Source organism: Lepisosteus platostomus, chromosome 10, assembly GCF_059453375.1.
Source record: "Lepisosteus platostomus isolate fLepPlt1 chromosome 10, fLepPlt1.hap1, whole genome shotgun sequence".
NCBI lineage: Eukaryota > Metazoa > Chordata > Actinopteri > Semionotiformes > Lepisosteidae > Lepisosteus > Lepisosteus platostomus.
This window is the reverse complement of record NC_142620.1, coordinates 9764125-9784608: the sequence shown is the minus strand read 5'-3', so window position 1 is coordinate 9784608 and position 20484 is coordinate 9764125. Positions and strand designations below refer to the sequence as shown.

General features: G+C 44.3%; 1 protein-coding gene across 2 annotated transcripts; it reads right to left on the bottom strand.

Annotated features, from left to right (window-relative positions):
* Positions 1 to 1549: 1549 nt before the first annotated feature.
* Positions 1550 to 19248, bottom strand: armh4 (armadillo like helical domain containing 4). 2 transcript variants are annotated; one of them, XM_088648041.1, is made up of 8 exons: positions 18877 to 19248; positions 15285 to 16995; positions 14001 to 14540; positions 13332 to 13502; positions 12820 to 12987; positions 5116 to 5147; positions 4535 to 4669; positions 1550 to 4341 (listed from the first exon to the last, which is right to left on the bottom strand). In XM_088648041.1, the coding sequence occupies exons 2-8, from the start codon at positions 16924 to 16926 to the stop codon at positions 4273 to 4275; spliced, it is 2757 nt and encodes a 918-aa protein (XP_088504167.1). In that variant the 5' UTR covers positions 16927 to 16995; positions 18877 to 19248; the 3' UTR covers positions 1550 to 4272. The 2 variants fall into 2 exon arrangements, with proteins under 2 accessions (XP_088504167.1, XP_088504168.1); XM_088648042.1 differs by having other exon boundaries at positions 18882 to 19248.
* Positions 19249 to 20484: the final 1236 nt, after the last annotated feature.

Genomic DNA, 20484 nt, shown 5'->3' with positions numbered 1-20484 from the left:
ATTATAGTTAATTATAGACGTAAAAGCAATGTTGAGAGGTAAACAACATACAGTATATCATGACATTTTTAGATATTCATGACTTACTTAAATTCCTCATAAAAGATGAATTCCTGATTTGAAGGCAGTACAGTAGGTATTTGAGGCCATGCCTTTATGTGGAGAACTAGGTAATGAGTGGAGCACAGATCAGGGGCAAATGCTCATTTTGGAGTGCTTGTTCACTGATGATATAAACATTGGAGAATTAGCAAGCCTTGAAATTTGTACAGAGGAAATTAAAAAAAGACTTCAGGCTAAATGAAATTAAACTTAAGGGATAACTATCGGAAAATACCAGCAGACCTGATACAGTACATTCACTCAAAATAAGGCTGAAGGGATAGATAAAGTCAACCCAATTGACTGTTTTAGGAAAGAGTTGAAGCAGGAACCAGGGAACCCCAGTGGGAACTGTGGAGGAAGGTATTGAAAACAGAGCAGGAGGTACCATTTGCACAAAGGGTTGTGGGAAAAGCTACTTAGCATGTTTTTAAGGCTGAAATGGCTGAATGGGATCATGGGTTCATTTTTAGCTACTAGCATTCAAATTAAATAGATGTGACAAATGGTCTCCTCTTGATCGTAACATTGCTTAACATTGCAATAGCAATCATTTTTAGATTTTTACTGGTTTTCATTTTAGGAAGAAACAAGCTAGAAATCGCATCATACTGTATATATGATGTACTGTACATATCTTAATATTTTTAAAAATCAATTAGAAAGATTATGTGAAGATAATATGAATTATTTAAAGAGTCCCACTCAGACCACCTAGGATACAATTTCATTTTGTTTCTTCAAGCAGGAGTATGCTTGTTTTGTCTCTGTGGTTCCTCAGTCCTCAGTAATGATGTGCATCGCTGCCCTGAAGATCAACACTGCTACACTACATTAAGTACCCCTTAAAGAGCACAGAGGGGCTACTCTCTATAGCAAAGAAGCTATAGAGAAGCTATATAGCAAACTTATAGCAAAGAAGTATTCCTACATTCATATCATGAAAATTTCATCACACAGTTCTACTCCCATGCCAGCTCACACATTTGCATTTGGCAGTCCATGTTAACATGACTTCTGCAACACAACAACAGCAATCACAGCTAAGAGAGTGTGTGACGACATGCCATTTGTAATGCACACCACTGAGCCAGTTTCCTTTTTTCACACCATCGAATGCCAGCCTGATGAGTCTCTCACCTGCACTGTATTGCACACTGCAAGAGACAGGGGCTCACTGCTGCACAGAAAACTGAAGACACCCTGGCTAAGAGCACCAAGCACGAAGGCAGTATTGGGGAATGTCAGCCACAATCCACCAGCAGCTCAGACCCCCAGTGCATTAACAGGAATACCTGATGTGATTTGAACTCTTCCGGACAACTGTAACGTAGAGGGGAAGTGAAGTGCGTTTGAATCCAGCTGCAGGCCTGCTATTTGGACCAGCTTCTTCTTTCATCTTAGAGTTTCTTGTTGGATCCCCCCCCAAAAAAAATTGAAAACCACCTAGTTTCAGCATGTTCTTTTATTATTTATTGACAGGGAGAGGACAGTGCAATAACTTAAGAATACCCCAAAAAATGACAATCTTAGAAAGTCACAAACGATTTGCTTTTTTGGCACAAGACCTGCCTGCATCCCCTCCAATCAAGACTGCAGGAGCTAAGCCCTCTTCAACATGGACTCCCCCTCCCCAGGCGGAAGGGGGCCTCTCTCCTCTAACCTACTGTTGTTTGTGCAAAGCTTTCCATTCCTCAAGGCAACACAATGAAGTCACTGGCTGGAAGGTACAGGGGTTGGAACCAAATCCACGCCAAAAAAACCGAGGTCATGCTGCAGTACTGACACTGGAAGCCCCGAATAGAATTATGGAATGGATGATTATTGACTTTATGTCATAACAAATACTTTTAATTTCTTGGTTTTTATTGCTGATCTGCCTTTCAGCCTGCAATGAACATCCTTAAAAAAAGCTCGCTGATAGGATGCATTAAATGCAAACTTTTATCGTGCTACATCATGATGTTTTTGTCTGAAGCCCCCATTATTATGCTAAACATTCTGATAAACTAACTGAGAAATATCTGGCAGTTTTTATTAGACGTTTGCATGACAGGGCACATTTGCAGCACACAGCAGCGGGCTGGTTTGTGAATATCCCACCCTGTCCTTCCCATCACACTTATTAACGCCCGGGATTAGGAAGGAAAGAACTTGTCTTACAGCCAACAGATGAATCTTCAGTGGGATCAAAACAGAAATCCTGGCAAACACCCAGCCCCAAGTTCATACACACAAGCACACAGGCGAGGAGCTGCAGGTGTGTAATCATTCTGTGCGAGGACCGGAGTCCTGCATCTCTCCAGCAGGAGCTGGGGGAGGGAAGTCTGAGGCATCAGCAAAAAAAAAAATCTTTCATACAGCACTTTTATAAAAGCTGCACAAAAGGATCAGCCTTTGAACACAAAGCGGTGGAATATAGTATGGAGTTCTACTGGACGGAGACCCAAATGATTCATATTCTATTTTACAGGAAGGGTACAGGACCTTAGCTGGACAGCTCTATCATTGAAGGGAACAAGTAAAAGGTTTATTCCATGCTGAAAAGAGAAGAAAAACACAGCGTTTCGGCTGTGGAGCCTTCTTTGGGTGTGAAGAACGTGCTTGAACTACTCTATCATTTAAGTCTCATTATCGCCATGCTTTTTGGTCTACAACTAAAACTACAGACATGCTTTGTGTTAATCTACTGTACATCATATATATATACTGTATATGAAGCATGATCCACGGATGATGGTGGTATTTTTCTTTTCTGTTTAGCAAAAGACTATAAGCATGGTTGGAAACGAGAGGAGTCCATTTGACCCATTTGGAATTTAGTAGTTAATGATTCAAGGATTCATTCATTTGTTTCTTGAAAGAAGCCAAGGCAGCTTCAGCAACATGGCTGGGTAGCTTGTTCCATATCCCCATAACCCCTGTCTGTAAAGACAGGACTCCTAGGCTCCAGTTTAAAAGTATTTCCCTTTTATTTTGTGTCTTCCGGTTCACATTGCGCTGTCATTGGGCTGAGTTTGTCAGCCCCTTTGAGGAATTTGAATACTTCATTCAGATCCCCTAATAGTTTCCACTGTGAGACTAACAAGATTTGGTTGTTCTTTTCAGCCTGTCAGAGTAGGACTTTCCTTCAAGCCCAGAAATGTACTGTACCTGGTCACTGTTTTCAGGACTGATTCCAGAGCAGCAATATCGTTTTGCAACATGGTGGAGCACTGCACAATTTGAAATGCTCTGAAGTCTACACTTTGATTTTGATCTTGTATCATTCTGTTTGCCTTCCCAGTGTCAGTGCTAGGTTGATTAAACATGTACACAAATAGGAGAAATTGCTTTGTGTTCAATAGCTCAGGAAATCGCAATAGTAACTTAACAACAACGATAACAGTAAAACAGAAACAATAATAATAAAGTGCTTTTCCCTCTTTCAATTCTTGTTGTACTGAGACCTTAACATGCAAGGCATATAGTATTACTGTTAATATCTCTAACACTCCTAAAAGGGAGACAGTCATGTCAGAAGGGTGCAATTCTATTGGACAGTAATTTGGTGGAACATACAACACTACATCTAGTTTACATGGTGGTGAGCTCTACTAATACGGTGACTGATAATTACCTAAAGCACATTCCTACAGGTGAGCTCCGTCCGCTTTTCACAAGGGAGACCCAGTGAGGGAGTTGGTGTCCAGGGCTCATGCAAGCCCTCTGCAAACAGTTGAGGAAGAGCACATAGAAGCAGAGAGGTCCAACCTCTGGCATTCACATTGTTTCAGCTTATTGTACTAAGAGACATTTATTTTCTACAATAATTTTCAGGCGTCTTGCATTCCACGCCTGGCTCAGCTACAGCGTCGGGATGAGATCCTTACTTGTGTCCCATCTGAGAGAAGCCTGTCGCTGCCACTCCCTCAGGCTCCCCTGATGAAGTCATGTGGCGGCTCAGTTGGCGCAGTCCTGGCATGTTGGCGCAGTCCTGGCGTAGGACGGGAACGTCTGGGTCAGACGCCCAGTCGCCCTGCCAGAAGTCGCAGGGTTCCAGGCAAGGCAGCGGGTGACAACAGGTGTTGCAACTGGGGTCTGCGCACATCTCAGGGGCCACTGGCGAGAAGAGCTGGTGGGGAATGTGGAGGAACTTTATTGCTGAAGGGGGCAGGGCGATGGGAGGGGCTAGAACTCATCCTCGGAGCTGTCGGCCAGCAGCATCACTCTGTCCTGCCGGCTGCTCATCTCCCTGCGCTGGAGACACGGATCGCCCGAGAGGCGTTCGTTAAAGCCTGGAGACCGTGCAAGATGAAGGGCGGGGCAAGCATGGCAATTTGTCTGATAGTTCTCTCCTATTCTCCCTACGCCCTCATCTCCTCCTTCCATTTCTCATCCTGTTCTGTCCCCAAGCTCTCTTTTACCTCCCCACCCCACACCAACCCCTTACCTTCCTCCTCTCCCGTTTGAAGCTGCTCCTCCTCTTGCGATGCATCACCTTGATGCTGTACAGAGCTCCTAAGATGAAGAGTGCGCCTGCAATCCCTATGCCCACTGGAGCCAGCATCCCAGACACGTACCCTGCCTGCACATGTAAGCAGGGGTAAAAGACAAGCCGGCAAGGTTACTAATGCTTCTAATGCTGCATAGTAGCCTGAGACTGGCCTGCAACCTGTAGGCTAGCAGTGTGAGTCACACTGAGAGAAAGACTGCCGGTCAGCTCAGGTTGCTGATGTCTTTACCAGCCCCTTCTCAGAATCATGCAGGTGACCTTCTGCTCTTGGACAGAAAGAGCTGCCTGCTGTGCCAAATATCAATCACAATGTGGTAATCAAAGCACAGTGGTGAAGTCTTATCCGTTAACAGGGTACACATGCCCAGTAGACCTTTATTCTGCAAATTACAGTATGTGACTGGATTAATTAATGCCACAATGGCAGGCCATTTTAGTGACTCACTTGCGCTGACATTTTACTCATCTGCTCAGGCAAAAGAGAGGCTAGGAGAAGGAGCAGCAGTTTAGGTATTTACCTTGTCTCGTATCTTCTCCACCCAGCTGCGCACTGAAAGGCAAAAGGAAGGCATTATAGCTTATGTATGCAATCATCTCTGAGATACATTCCCATTTACAGATCACCGCGGAAAGGCAGGACATTTCAACATACAACAGTATTGACCCCAGCCTTCAATCGCTTCCTCCGTTTAGAATGCCCAAAGGGGTGAACCAAGAGGTACGGAAACCTCAGGCTCTCCCTCCAGAATTTCAGATCATTCTGCTCACTGGAGGAGAAAAGAATAAATGGCTTCCTAATTAACTAACCAGTGTCAGGTTCTGTCCCTGTTTCCAGCATCACTCCAGCCATGGTACCCCTGCCAGCAGCCCCCTATAGCTCCGACACCTCTTGCCCACTGCTAATAAGCCACTTTGTCTGGCCGTGTGTCCAGGTCCAGCATCTCTGCCGGGATAATGGATGTTACTGCAACTCCAGACCTGATTGCTGCTGTTTAGCATTTCAGATTGAAAGGTGCAGTGAGCTCACTTCCTTGGCTGAGCTTGCCTTTGACACAAGCTGGAAAATTACAAAGCCCAAGGACGGACTGTGGAGAACTTCAACAGCATCATGGTTAAATCTAAAAATGTGGCCTGTTTGGTAAGGGCCAAGGGGAACCGGTGCTGTGTGAAGTAAACACATGGTACGTGCATGATTCAAGAATATGAAAAGACTGTCCAATAATCTTGCTATTTTTACATTGTGAACTTTTACTAGGGCTTTCACTGATCACAAGTTAAATACAACGTAGGTACTTCCTGCTGTCCCACATGGGATCTAAAGCTGCAACAATATTGCTCCATTCATCCCTCTCCGTCTTGTGTTATTCCCCCATTGATCCCTGCCTTGTGTAAATGACTGATATCTGAACAAGTCTCAGCTACTTCTTTACGCAAAGTTTGATGGGGCTCTGGAACAAGATCCAGCCACGTGGTGGGAACTGATATCCTGAAAATGTTTAAATGACATTCAGTCTTTCTGAAGTCTTATTGCACCCAGAAAACCATTCATCAGCTTTTGGTTCAAGTGACTTAAAGAACTGAATGGAGCCAAGGCCCTTAAAATGGCTGTGTCATAAATTTAAATGGCTCTCCAGCATAGTGGTAGATTACGCTTAATTATATCGGACACGTGGGAATGGTCAAGTAAGGAGAGTGAGTGTTGAATACTGCGCTGTTTCATGATCACAGTCAAAATTATTCTTCGCCCTCGTGCTTCCATGGATGGTCTAGGAATACATAGTGCAGCTCTGCTCCAAACGGAAGACAAGAAGGGATTGCGGGATTCGATCACAGCCACCTGTGGGGTCCGGGGCAACGCAGCATCACTTCCTAGACTGCAGTGAATTCCACCAGGCCAAAAGACTGGGTCTTGGGTGACTAGTGCACTGCTCCTGCTGGGATTCACTCAAGGGCTCTTAACACACACAGCACCACTGCCCAGACAGTGCTGAACTTCACTACATTACAAGACCAGGTTCTCTGCTGTGGGAGTCACCCTTGAAACACACTCAGTGTTAAAAGTCCTGTAACACAGCTAATAGAGAAGAACAGCACCCTCAGGACACAGTGTTGAAGATAGTGCTGGACATAGAAGTGAGCTAGCAGTGGTAGTTTCACAGCCTTGGAAAGGCTTCGTTTTCAGGACCAAAGATAACCAGAAGTCTGATCTGCTGACAGATAAGTTGGCTTATAAACTGGGGTTTGTACCAGGGACAAAAGTGGCTCTTTTTTTTTTGCAATCAATGTGTCACCACAAAATTATGAACAAGCATCATCTACTTAATATTTTTAAAAATCTCAAAGACATCTGCATTGGGATCACAATCTGCCTTCTCATCACTGGCAGAAAGAAAAATGGAAGCATTACAAAAGATACTGTCTCTGCTCTGAAGCCCTCAAGGAAAGAAGTTAGCAAGAGCTATCACTTTCTCTTAGCCTCTTCGGCTCTGACTAGCAATGTGTGTCCTTATCTTTCTTAGTAATTCATAAACAATCGGGTTATAATGTGCCTTCTCAGTGACAGAGCAAGATTAGAAAATATCACGCTGTTTTACACGCAACACGTTCTCAAGTCTCTGCAATTGTCTTTTTACGACTCCCTCCAGGGAACAATACCATTTCAGAAGCTTTCCATTAGGGCTGTACCTGTAAAACCACTAATCAATACAAGCCAGGATCCTGAACAACATAGTACAGAATAGCATATAGTAGAAGTTCTCTTTGTTCTTCATTTTTACTGGATTATCGGATTCCCTGTATATTTCAGTTCTTATTCCTATCAACCCAACAATCACTGGCAGCGTGTCCTCGGATGGTCAGGAAAAATGACACACTCCGCACTCTGCATTGGCTCCGACTATCTTGGACACTTAGCTGGGATGGAACTCAAATCCATCTTGCTGCAGTGAGATTTACACTTCCCATCTCTCTCACACTTCCACGCTTCACTCGGGCTGTCCGGCTCATGACCCTGGCACACTCATTCATGGTCCACGCTCTCCTGCACTGTCGGCTACAGGCCTAAGCTGCACAGTCAGTCTCCCAACAGGCACACGCTTCCTTCGCACACTCTGCTATAGGCACTCTGCCGGCGGGACTCCCAGATGAAGGCCTAGCATAATGAACGGAGGCTGTGCCCCAGCTCGTTTGATGTTGATGTGGTGCCCTTCCCCCACACCCACAGGGAGCTGCTGTTTGAAGATCAAAACGCAAAACAACACATCTACTGCAAAAACAACCTCCCCGGATTTTTCTAACTTCACAGCACACGAGGAGACCAGCTCCTAGACTCAGGATGGGATGAGCCCTGTTTTAAAGACGTTAACCAACAAGTGGCTGGCTTTCCATTACAAAGCTCTTAAGGCAAATTAGCATAGTCAGACCCACTGAATGCATTGACAATGATGTTTAAAGCATATGTATCTTTTTTTTTTCTTTGAAATAATTCAGTAAAACATCCGAAAGAGGCCTGGGGCCAGGTTTAGCACATTCAGCACAGGCATACAGACCCACCCACACCTCACCCCGTAACATCTAATAGGCAGCTCTTCAGAAAATTAGAATCATGACCGTATAAAACCTACATCCTAAAATTAACATTCGAGAGAAGCCACCTCATTTCGTCCATTACGGTGCCAAAAGCACATTATGAGGGACGCCAGAGCCAAGGGAGGAAGCAAGAAGGCCTGAGATCAGTACTGCTGACTCGTCGGGAACAAGGACCGGTCCCAGTGTTTCCGATGAAAAACGAACATTAGTATCTCAATCAATGTGACTGGCTTTTTTCCCATCGAGTAAAAGGATTGACAAACAAGAGAAGGCAATACCCCCCTCCCCTCATGTAAGCTCATTACATGCTGGCCGTACAGTTTAGAGGTGTAACATGTCTTTTCGAGTCTCTGTAGATGAAAAGGAAATCCATCAGTGAGTAAGTAAATATTGCTTTAGCACAGACCACCTGGATTTCTGTCACTGTCTGGATCTTGCTCCAGCACAATCTACAGGCTGAATATACCTGTCCCTGCTCCCGTAGTCCAGTCACGTTCTTCCCCAAACTGATCAGATCAATCACTGAGGCATCCATTATGCCGTTTCTGTGTCTTCTTAATTAACAAGCATAAATCCTCAGTTTACACCACAGCTAACAGGCTTTACTGCTTTATTGAAGTGAGCAAGTGGGAACTGTGGCAGGACTGTGGCATGATTGAACTGCAGTAACACAGGCCAGGACAGCAGCTTATTGATGTGTCATTAGAGCAAAAGAAAATGCTATGACAATCTCATAACATGCACAATTATGTGTCAAAAGAAAATAAATGAGACCAGGAAGCCACATTTGTTTGCAATGGGAGTTTTCTTCCGAGCTCCGTTTTGATTAAAACAGCCTGATCAAAATTAAATAGCAGCCAAAGTGTATTTGTCTGTTGGCAAAGTGGAGTGTGGCACACGGTAGTGAGAGTCTTTCTAGCCATGGCACCTCTGTAGTGGGCAGCGCAGAGGTCTGTAGCAGAGATGAACTCAATGCCCAGTGACCTGCCCCTGCTCTATGTCCACTGGGATCGAGAACCAACTCTCTGCCCAGGGCTGGGGAGTGGTTGCCTGTTAACCACTGTGCTTACTAAGATGCACCGAAAAGGAAGTCCAGGATCAGACATGCTGTTCTGCCATTATTACTTTTATTAGTACGATCCATTTCTCTTGGTTCACACGCTCTGCCGTATGCATTTGCCTATTTGCCATCGTTCTTAAATACTCCAATAATTGACAGCAATGTCTCGCTTATGAAAATGCACACTTTATGAAAAATAATCTTCCTTGTTGCTATTGCAAAAAAAAGGTGTTGTGGAATTGGCCAGATGTGAAAAATGTCTGTTTAGATGTGCTAACAGGCTCTGATCCGGCTCACTAGGTGTCAGTGAAGACATGTAAAAGAATGTGTCTGGCTGAAGCTGTCCTCACCTCATTAAGGCTGCAGGGTAGGGGTGACCAGTCCTGGTCTTAGAGCATTAGTGGGTCTGCAGGTGTTCTAGGTGTTCTCAAGAGCTGAGACAAAGCTGTTCTACTAGTCCAGTTAACCCAGTAACCTGCTGTTCTAGCTCACTAACCTACACACCCCTACTGTTAGGGGATAAGGCAGGAATTAGTGCTAATTTCCATGATATATCTATTACTGTTTCTCCCTATCTATGAATACTGAAGTCCCTCTCTCACTGACCAAACAAGTCACAGACTGAGTCTATGAAAATGTTTTAACTGTTTAATAAGTTTCTAATATTCAATTGCCAAAAATCTTTAACCTTTTCAAGATTTGTCTAAAGCATACAGTAACTCCTATTAAATTAGTCAAGAGTCTTCTGACTCCCTGGACTCTTCAAAATGCAAAGAGCCCCAAAACAGCTGCAGTTAAATCAATATACAATTGCCTTTCAATTTCTTCATCTGGAAAACCAGTGCTATTTGCTGTGTAGTTTTCGTCTAGCCCCTATGTGAGTCTTTCGGGGTCAAAAAAGGAGTTAGCCACCTGTCACCCATTCTGAGTGAGTGGTTATCAGTTGCTAAACCCGTTAGTAATGCCCTCAAAGAAGTGGCTACATATTTGCACTGGGCTTTCAGATGCTTTTAGCAGTTGAAAAAAATATCAGAAAATTCAAAGTGAATCAAATGTTTATTTTTAAGAAACACCCTTATAATACGAGCGATCATTTATTTGGAGACCAAATCAATAATGGCAGAAAACTAACCAGGGAGGAGTAACAGAGAACATGGTTACAAACGGAAGAAGCCACTCAGTCCACCTCGCCAGCTTGCTAGCTAGAAGTGAGCAGTAGATCTCATTCAAAGAAGTCAGAGTGTCGGCTTCAATACCACAGCTGGGTAGCTTGTTCCACTGTCCCACAAACATTTGCATGAAGTTGGAAAGCACAGAAAGAGGGGATGTTCGGACGGAGAGCAAAGGAGATTAGAAAGTGATACAAAGCTACAGTGGCCATGACCTCGTTCATTTTACAGGTCAATTTCACGTGAGCACAGAACTGGAGCACAGGCCACAATTCAGCATATCTCATCAACTGCAGCTGCTGCAATAGCCCCCAACACCATCCTCATTGTCTGTCTTTCGGTCTTACACAACACTTTCTGGATATAAAAAAAAAACTAATCCAATAGTAAAGACCAGTAACAGTGGCAGACCTTACAAGACAGAATACTCATTCTACACCTAGCACCAGCTAAACCTGAAAGCAGGGATAGGGAGAGAATGGTCGTACAGTACTCATTTATTGGATCTGGCTATTTCCATTGTCTTTTATTAATGTGATTTTACTGTATGAAAACTGCATGTGAGGTTGAGAGCCTCACGAATACAATACAGAATAATTCTCAAAGTCCTTGAATTAAAATAAGCACAGAAACACATATCCAGTATTGAAAGCTAAGGCGTTAAAATCGAAAGACACAAATGTCTGTTTTGCTACTGTGTCGGACATGAGAATAAACCTGGGAGCTTAATGCCCCCTGCTGGGCATGCTGACTGCAGCTCAGGGGTTTTTCTAAGCATCTTTACCAACACCTGCTGGACGGAGCTGAAATCGACAACCCAGTGCAGAACAATCTCACAGCCAGGAGCAGTCGCCAAAGGCTGGAGAAATCTGTGATGACATGTGTAGTCTTCCTGAATGGTTCTGTGTGACACTGCAGAAGACAGTCGACTGTTCATATCTTTCAGGACATTCGCTGGATGTTTGACATGCCTCACTCCCTGGGGAATTCTGCAGAATCAGAATTTTCTGCAGAATCACATGTCTCCTGCAGAATATGTTACATAGAGGATATCATTAATATGATGCATGATTATTATGTTGATATTTGGGCTTTAAAAAATAGCATTTCTTAGATATTCATGACTGAACTTACTCCAAATAGTTGGGAGACAAGTGGTTCAGCAGGAAGCTCTGACTATATAGTATCCTATAGCAATGGTTCCCAGCCCTGGTCCTGGAGAAACAGTTTGCTGTTTTCCATTCTAGCTGAGGTCCACACCTCCAGTGACAATTTAAGACTTTTATCTGACCTGGTTGTTGTTTCCAACAACTTCAGCAAACAGAACTTCGCACAGCTTCTCTTCAGCTTGCTTGTTGCTTGCTGTTACTTCTGACTAAACAGTTCTTGTATGTTGATCAACTAATAGCGTACACACAGGTGATGATGTACCAGACACGTCAGCTGTCAGTGTTTGTTCCCTCCACAGACGACCAAAGGGTTACATTTCAGACAGCACACCTGAGTCAGCTCTCAGACTCTTGATACAAAGATGATACCAACTACACTTCACATTTTAATTTTTAAGAGCTGACAACAGATTTCCAAATAACTCCTACTTGAACTAGAGTACTTGAAGTATTAACTACTACTACCAAGTACCAAGTACCATACTACTACTTCAGATTTACAAATATACTTCAAACTGAAAACTGAAATCAATTAGTCTTTAATTAAGAAATCGGGTGGAGCAGTAACCAGAACATACGGTGTTCTTCCAGGACCAGAGCTGGGAACTGCTGACCTACAGAATGAAGTTATGTGATGGGCAGGGACCTAATGAGTGCCTAATGTAGTGGGATTTTGGCCATTAATTCATGTGTTTGGCGTTTGTTACCATATTAAAATGAATGATGGTACAAGCCCTAAATAGTAAAAGCAAGTACCGTACAGTTGGACCCTTTAACATGAAAGGATAATTAATGGATAATAACTACATGTACCCATGTAAACATTTTCATTACATTTACCTTACTACGCTCTGGAAGTTAAAGTCCCGGAACAACTTAAAAGATTCTCATATAAAGCATTATTTGATCATTTTCATAACTGTCAAATCAATTCTGTCACTTACTGCTGCTTTATGATGATCTTCAAGCTAGCCTATTTCTCAGTATAGGGTTTGCCAACACTTCTGACACCTTCCATTAGAACAACACTGGAGCAGTGAACTAAACATAGAAATTAGCCCTATTACCTATATCAAAATGGCTGAAGGTTCAGAACCTCACAAAAGAAAGGATCAGCCTTCATTCCACCTGTCTGATGAGTGTGAAATTCAAAAAATCTACCAAGCCCCACCACATTTTGAAGAGCAAGTCTGGTCCCCTTTGACCCTAGTCAATGTCCCAGACTCCCTCACTTACCCAGGCCCTGGTTGTGCTGTACCCACTGCGAGCTGGAGGGCAGTCGGTAGGGAGTATGGCTGAAAGAGGGTGTTGGAGTGCTGACAAGCTCCGCCTGGTCCTCGTGACTCTCCTCTTCCTCAGATTCCTCAGTCTCTTCGTCCTCCTCATCCTCTTTGTCTCGCTCCTCTGAAACACAGAAGCCACGGTGCTCACTGGCTATAATCGGCACTGACACTGTGTATTTGAGCAGCTCACCAGTCTGCATCCCGTTAAAGGATGAGAGATGCTTTTACAGCCTTCCTAATACCACTGCAAAGAAGCAGAGCATGTTTTCTTACAGGTGCATGTTATGAAGCTTCAGACATTCTATGTGAACACTAGAATAAAAGGAATGACATTTTCAAAACAAAGAAGCTCAGCTAGGAAAATGCGAGTGAGCGTTAAGACAGAGAGACGCATGCTGAAACAAGTTTTAGAAAATAAAGTTATTTACTCTTTCAATGGGAGGTTGCCCGATATACACATTCTACCTTCTGACTCCAGTTTCTCCAGGTCTTCCAGTCCTGACTCAGGTCTCTGAGTGGAGCGGCTGGTTGTCTTGGGTATAGTTGTGAGGAAAGGTTGCTCAGGAGAAGTTCCAGAGGGGGGGGTTTCAGGAGTACTGGGAAGGGCTTCCTCCAGAGTACTAGTTGTATCTAGTTCTGTTGCAATGAGGAGAGAAAGCAAATTCCGGTTTTGTGGAAGAATTCTCATAAGAACTTTAGCATGAAGCAAGCATGATTAACCTTACACATACATACACATGCAGCTGCTTATCCATAATAAACGGTGTTCTATACTTTACAGATACTTTGGTATAATTATCGGGGTATTACAATCAAGCTGAGGATAAACATTCACCTAGCAGAACTCTTTTTTCACCAGAATACATTTTTCTGTTTCTATAAATTGAATACAATAAAGCACTGTATCTGATTTCTCTGGGTGGTCTGCTTTCTTTTCACAGACCAAAGACATTCAGATTAGGTTAACTGGCATCTGTAAGTTGTCACTATATGAGTGCATGTGTGTGTGTCCTGTGATGGGCTGGCAGGTTGCATCTTGTGTTCATTGGCTACAGCTCATTGCAACCCAGTACTGGCTAATGTATTTGGCAAATTGATGAATGGAAACAATACAAACTAAGTCCAGTGTCTCACCTTCAAACCCGATGTTCCAATTCTCCAGGTTTGGACCTAGAGCAGGGGACGTGATCGATGTCATCAGCGGAGGCCCCACTTCTTCCGAGATCTCCAAGCTAGCCGTCTGTAATGCCAGGGAGGGCCCAGCAGGGAGTACAGTGACGGGCGCCCCTGACAGGGACTCCCTCAGGGCTCCATTAGGGGAAGCAGCACTTGTCCCCTCTGGCAGCAGCGAATACGCACTAGAAATCCTTGTGACCAACGACTGTGATCCCAGTGGGGGTCCGTCAGGGGGCAGAGTTACTAATACTTCTGATAGTAGTGGGTAGTTGTCAGCAACAGTGTAAGCTGAAGGCTCAAAGAGCAGTGGGATTTCCTCAGGTAGTGGTGTCCACTCCACCTCGGGGTCTAGGATGGTACCCTCTGTGCCAGCGTTGCTCCACGAAATGTCCACTGTCTTGGCTGTGACAGGGAGAGACTCCACAGAGTTTGTAGTTAACAATGTGGAATGGGGAGCACTGACCTTTACAGTCACAGGTGGGGATGGGGACTCTGCCACTATTTAAAAAAAGAACATCGGGTTTTAAACACTTGAACATGTAAATTATATATATATACATTAAAAATCTCAGTAAAAAGTTCTCCCTCTAACTGTGTAATACCCTTAGGAGCTTTTGTCTCAGTCTCATACTCCTGTTTTCACCACAGAGTCTCAAATAGCAATTAATTAGCCCAGCTTTCACTCGTGTTGGAACTCAGAGCAAGGCAAATTAAGGCGAGTGGCTTTAATTAACGAAGATAATCAAAGGCTATCACTGCTGCGTGACTGCATTTCTGTATTTAATACACAGAGCTCTGCGTTTGATACAGCAACACACAATTAGCAACGATACTTAAGTATGATTCAGTCCACTGTTCACTCAGGAAAGCAAAAACGTGCTCTTTGTGGAGTTCTCAGTAAGGCTATGTGCCGTGTTATGGAATAGAACTATAACAATGAGATATCTGTTCCTTTGGATTGTTGCTGCTTAAATGGGACCGGATTTCCACCAAGTAAACAACACTGTCCTCATTCTGTCATGGATTTTAGAGAATTCAAACATGGCCTCATTCTAAGCAGCATCAGTTGTAATTTAAGTCCAATACACAATTTTATCTTCAGACACCTACAGTAATTTGGAATGCATTCACTTCAGTTTTAAACCAGAACACAATTTGAAACCATCTCACTGAGAATGCCCAGACAAAACACTGAACCTCTGAAGAGATTAACATTTTGCATATCACAAACCCCACACTTACTTCCAGTCTGATGCACCAGATCTTCTGCCCGAGGGCCAGCAGAGACAGCCAGCCAGCTTTCCCCAGCCAGTTTGTTGCTAGGCCCCCATCCTCCTGTGGGAATGGAGGATGCTGGCCCCGGGTCTTCATGGGTGCTGGCCTGTGACAAGCTCTCTGCTGGGCTAGCTGTCAGCCCTGGAGAGCTGCTGGAGGTGAGGCTCAGGTTTGGCCTGGGGCTCGATGGAGCAATCGTAGCCCTGTTTTCTCTCAGTTCTGGTGCCAGAGATGTAAAATGCTGGGAGTCATCCAATTCTTCAGTCAGCCTAACCTCTGAAACAAGTCTGACTGTGGAGGAAGTGCTGTGTGAGAAGAAAGGTGTCCTGTCCAGCAAAGCCAGGCTTGCCATTTCACTCGTATCACTTAGTGTTCCTTTATTTTGGGTTCTGTCATGTATTCCAGTGGGAGTAGGAAGCTTTGCGTAAGATAGCAATTCTGTTTTTCTCTCTCTCTCACTTGGCACTGCTCCGTTTTCATTCCCATCATTGTATTGAGCCCATGGATGTTGGCTATTCCCGGTTTTTGCCAAAAGGGCTGTATCAGATTCCTGTTCTTCTTGACCCTGAAACCCAGGAACATCAAGGTTTGTGGCCTCCATGTTGTCTGACAAGTCTGTCTCTCTCCCTTCTGACACCACCGGTGTCTCTGCCTGGTGAGGCCATTCCTGTCCAGCTGTACTCAATCTGAATGGCTTGGAGGTTGTCTTCACAATTTTAGCACCTTGAGTCCTAACAGTGTCTGATTCCCAATTTTTAGCTTGGGGAGAGTCACTTAAAGCAACGCCTGTGGCGTTTGATCCCGTAGCATCTAAACTCTCTACCTCACTAGGCAGGGTCCCCAGACCCTCTTCAATGTTTTTCTGGCTCCGATCCTGGGCAAGTCTCCCCACTCCAGGTCCATCCTCCCTCCTCCTCTCCGGCACCTGATTGAGGGATCCTATTGGAGTCGAGAACTGGCTTTCACTGGCCTCCATTGCGACTGTATTCTTCCACAAACCCAAATGACTGTGACTGTCATCTTTGTCCGCCTGTGCAGCTGGGGTATCTTGGTACCTGGCCAGTGCTGCCTTTCCTAATGAAGCAGCTCCCCGTTCTGGGCCACCGCTGTCTTTCACGACAGCAGGGGTTGGCATTCCACCTTGTTCTCCGGACAGCGGAGTGGGGCTGAAAGCACTGCTCTCAACACGCACCCCTGAGCTCCTCAAGTCAGCCTTCAGCCTTTGTGTTTGATGGGACACTTCGCTCTCACCGAACAGAGCTGGCCAGCCGGTCGGCCCACTGCTTTTCGACCCTCCGCTGAATCCGATCCTTAACTCGCTCTTCTTCTCTGTGCCCAGAGCGAGGGCCTGGATTGAAGGTGGCGTAGGTTCTGTAGATATGGAACTGGGGTCAAGGAAAAAACCCTCAGCAACAGCTGCACTGGGCTTCTTCTCTCCGGCCACCGGCGAGCCCACCCCAAGCAACCCCAGGGGTTGCCCACCCTCGGTCGTGCTCTCTCCATCCCTTTGGGAGGGTGTAGCTAACTCCTTAGTTTGCACTGGTCTGGCACCAGCCAGAGCACACCACCAGGCGAGAAGGAGGAGTCGCAGTGTCATGGAACACTCCATTTCTCAGAGCAAGCTGGGTGTGGAGGCTGCCATCGATGGTGAAGATCACACCCAGGTCATCGTGAAGAGCTCGGGGAACAAAGACAAAAGGAGGCGTGAGTGATTAATAGCGTTCCTGCAAACCATCTTGAAAATATTATTATTGCTACTCATTTTCCCCTAAAGGAGTGTAGACATTTTTTGTATTATCATTCCATCCAGCCATCTTCGAACCACATTATGCGGTACAGGTTTGGGGGGGGAGCCAGAGCCTATCCCAGCAAGCAATGGGGCCAAGGCGGGATACACGCTGGACGGGACGCCAGTCCATGGCAGGGCAGACACACTCACACTCGGACCAGTATGTTTTTGGACTGTGGAAGGATACCAGGGCACGTGGTGAAAAACACACGCGAACCCAGAGAGAACATTCAAACTCCACACAGAGATAGCGCCTCAGTCACGGAATTGAACCCAAGTCCCCAGTGCTGCGAGGCTGCAATGCTAACCACTGCTGTATTATTGTTGCCTAATTCAATTACAGCTTTAACATTTCTTGAAAAGACAGCATGGTCGTATTTGTTTTTGCCATCTGTGTAAACGCCTTCCTACAGCGAAGAAAAACTAACATGCTTCCAGACACACAAAACCCACAAGTCAGAAGGCCTGTGTAGACCGCCGTCAGTCAGTCTGCTAGTTGCTGCTTTATGGGCCTCAGATCAATTAGAGTTCATCAGTTAGGATACAATTCAAATGAAGTCGAGTTTTGTATTTCTCTTTAAGTCATTGAAGACATCAGCCTTCTCCCTATCTAATAACTGAACCAAACGTAAGTGGAACATTAGTTCCCAGGGGCTTTAGCATACTGTATAGACAGGCCATTGAGGCTGATTTATCGTTTTCTTTATAGCCTCCTCTCCCCTCTCACAAGCCGTCCACGCTCTCTTAAAGTTCAGTAACATGTTATTTTAAATAACGCACTATGAATGATTCTGTTACTAATATGTGATTGTGTAAGCTTTTCATTTTGTAGCACAATGATCGCAATGTCAGTGAATGGCTCCGGGAGCGTTTTGACTGCATGAGCTCCACGATGTAACTGGGAACAAGCTCAAAGACACACCGCCCGATCAAAGCAAAGGCCGATTCCTAGTTTTGCCGTCTTCCACAGACAAGCGCCGCCGCGCAGACAGTTTGAGCTCAGAACACACAGAGACGCCAGTAACTCCCTTCAGAACACGGCGCTCCCATGTTCTTGTGTTCAATTCCGAAGACACAACAAAAGATGAGGCACTTAGTCCGAGCCAGAAGCACATCTTGTATTTTTCCATATCGGTTTCTCCGTCCTGTCCGCATCAATCAAGCTTTCGTTTCATGAATACGTGCTTTTCCTCAGAGGAAATTCCTATTGTTATTAGACTACTACATTATGTAACAAGGGCCACATCCCAATAAGACACACCTTTAATTCTTCAGTTAAGACAATGGCCCTGCGCTTACAGTACTTGCACTTGCACAGGCTTGGAAGGTTTGGAAGCCGAGTACAGTACGTGCGAACTGACACCCCTGCTCCCGGCGCAGAAAGCTGAGTTTTAATAATAGCCGAGATTAATAACGAAAGCCGACTTTCCAGCATTCTCATCAATGTACATTACAGTTCCTAGCTCTAGGGTAGGTCGAGATAGCCTCACCTGCTATTTCCACGTCGTACAAACACGCAGTGTCTATGTATTAAAGCAAACCAACACAATCCACAAATATCGTAGCTTATGGATATAAAGCATACATTTTGTGCGTGTATTAAAGGTATCTATCCTCAAACAATAATAAACCCCCTGTTTAAATAAAACCGTTTTTCTGAACAACACCAACATATTAAACTATAGTGGAGAATCATCATGCCTCATTAAGTCGGCAGTGAAAACAATAGCCAGGATAAGATTACAACACAATAAACGCTTTTGTACTTACTGTACCTGTCGATATCTATTTATGTCATTTCGTAGAACCGCCGGTTTGGTAGAGACGCCAGGACTGCGACAAAGTCTTCTCTATGGCGATTTAATAACAGAAATAGTCGTTATCGGTCCGGCAGCTGGCGCCGAGACCGTAAGGTAGGGGTGTGAGGGGTCTGTTTGTGTGGGTCTGTAGCTGGTGAGTGGATGGACGTGTGATTCTGAGCTGTGTGTGTGTGCGTGAGACTGGCGACTGCAGTCTATAGGAGCTTCTGTAAAAAAAAAAAAGAGAGACAATTGCAAGGCAACTGTGTTATTCTGGGATTCTTTTTTTATCTTCTTCACATCATGAAAAAATAAAGCACTACCATATTCGTCCTGGGATCAATACTTCCGTCTTCCTACAAATTTGAGCTGAAAATAGCTCACACAGCACCCACCCATAAAAAGGGCGACAAAACCGTATCAGATCATTATAAACCCATACTGTACATTTCACATCTACTCCGTTTAGGATGATGGAAACAGTAAGTAGAGCTAGATGTGGTAATGAGTATATGAGGGTTCTTCAGGCCTTCCAAAAATGAATATGTTGAATTTTAGGAAGCTGATTTGAAAAATGTGAACACATCACACATTGTGCTTTTGTGCAGTACCTTTATTGTGCTTAGGTTAAATGACTGACTAAAACAACTAGCAGTCTAAGTACAGCAGGACAAACTCAACTAAAATCTAAAAGAAAATTATAGCTCTGTAAAATCAGACACCATAGATAGGTAAGACTGTAGATATCCCTTAAAACAGCCAGACTCTCCCTAAATGTATCTTCCAGATTTCTAAATGTGATAATCCTGCCTCCATTTATCTCACCTGCAGGGGTGGTGACACTGTATCAGGGTGAACTCCTGTTCTGATTGACCGCTGAAAGTGTTTTGTTAATTACTGCACCTCAGAACAACATCCCTCACTTCTTTCAGCCCATTTGACTGAATCAGTCCAGGAGATTCAATACCTCCTAGTACCTGTCACATCTGAGTCTAAACAAAAAATGGACATTAATGTGGACCATTTTTTTTCTACTGCAGGGAAGGTTTTCTTTCTATATAGTGTACATTCTATTAATACCTTGGTATGGACTATGCACAGTATGTAAAGTGTGTAGCTATATACTTGAATTAGCGTTGCAGTTCTTGCTGTTGTTAAGCAGCGTTTCCAACTCTATTTTCAAATACATTTTACATGAAACCAGTCCCATCCAGAAATGAATAACTGAAAAAAAAATCCTGAAATAACACGGGTCTATGTCGTATAAATACAATATAGCCCACGACAAAAGCCCCTGCTTTTGTGGTTTCTGGAAGATTACAGGAATCAATGTAAACATGGAAGCTTCGATTTTGAGATGTATAGCTATTGAGCTTTATTTTATGGTTCTTGAAACAAACTAGATTTATATAATTAAATCTAAAAGATAAAGGCAGTAACAGTATCCTTTAACAATCTTCACTTTTTTTCATCCAGACTCACTGCATAGCTTCCGACGTCACTCACACAAAAAATTAAAAAACACTGAAAATCGTGTGGCGCGGGGAGTTGTGGGATTTGGACAGATCCGGAGATTCAT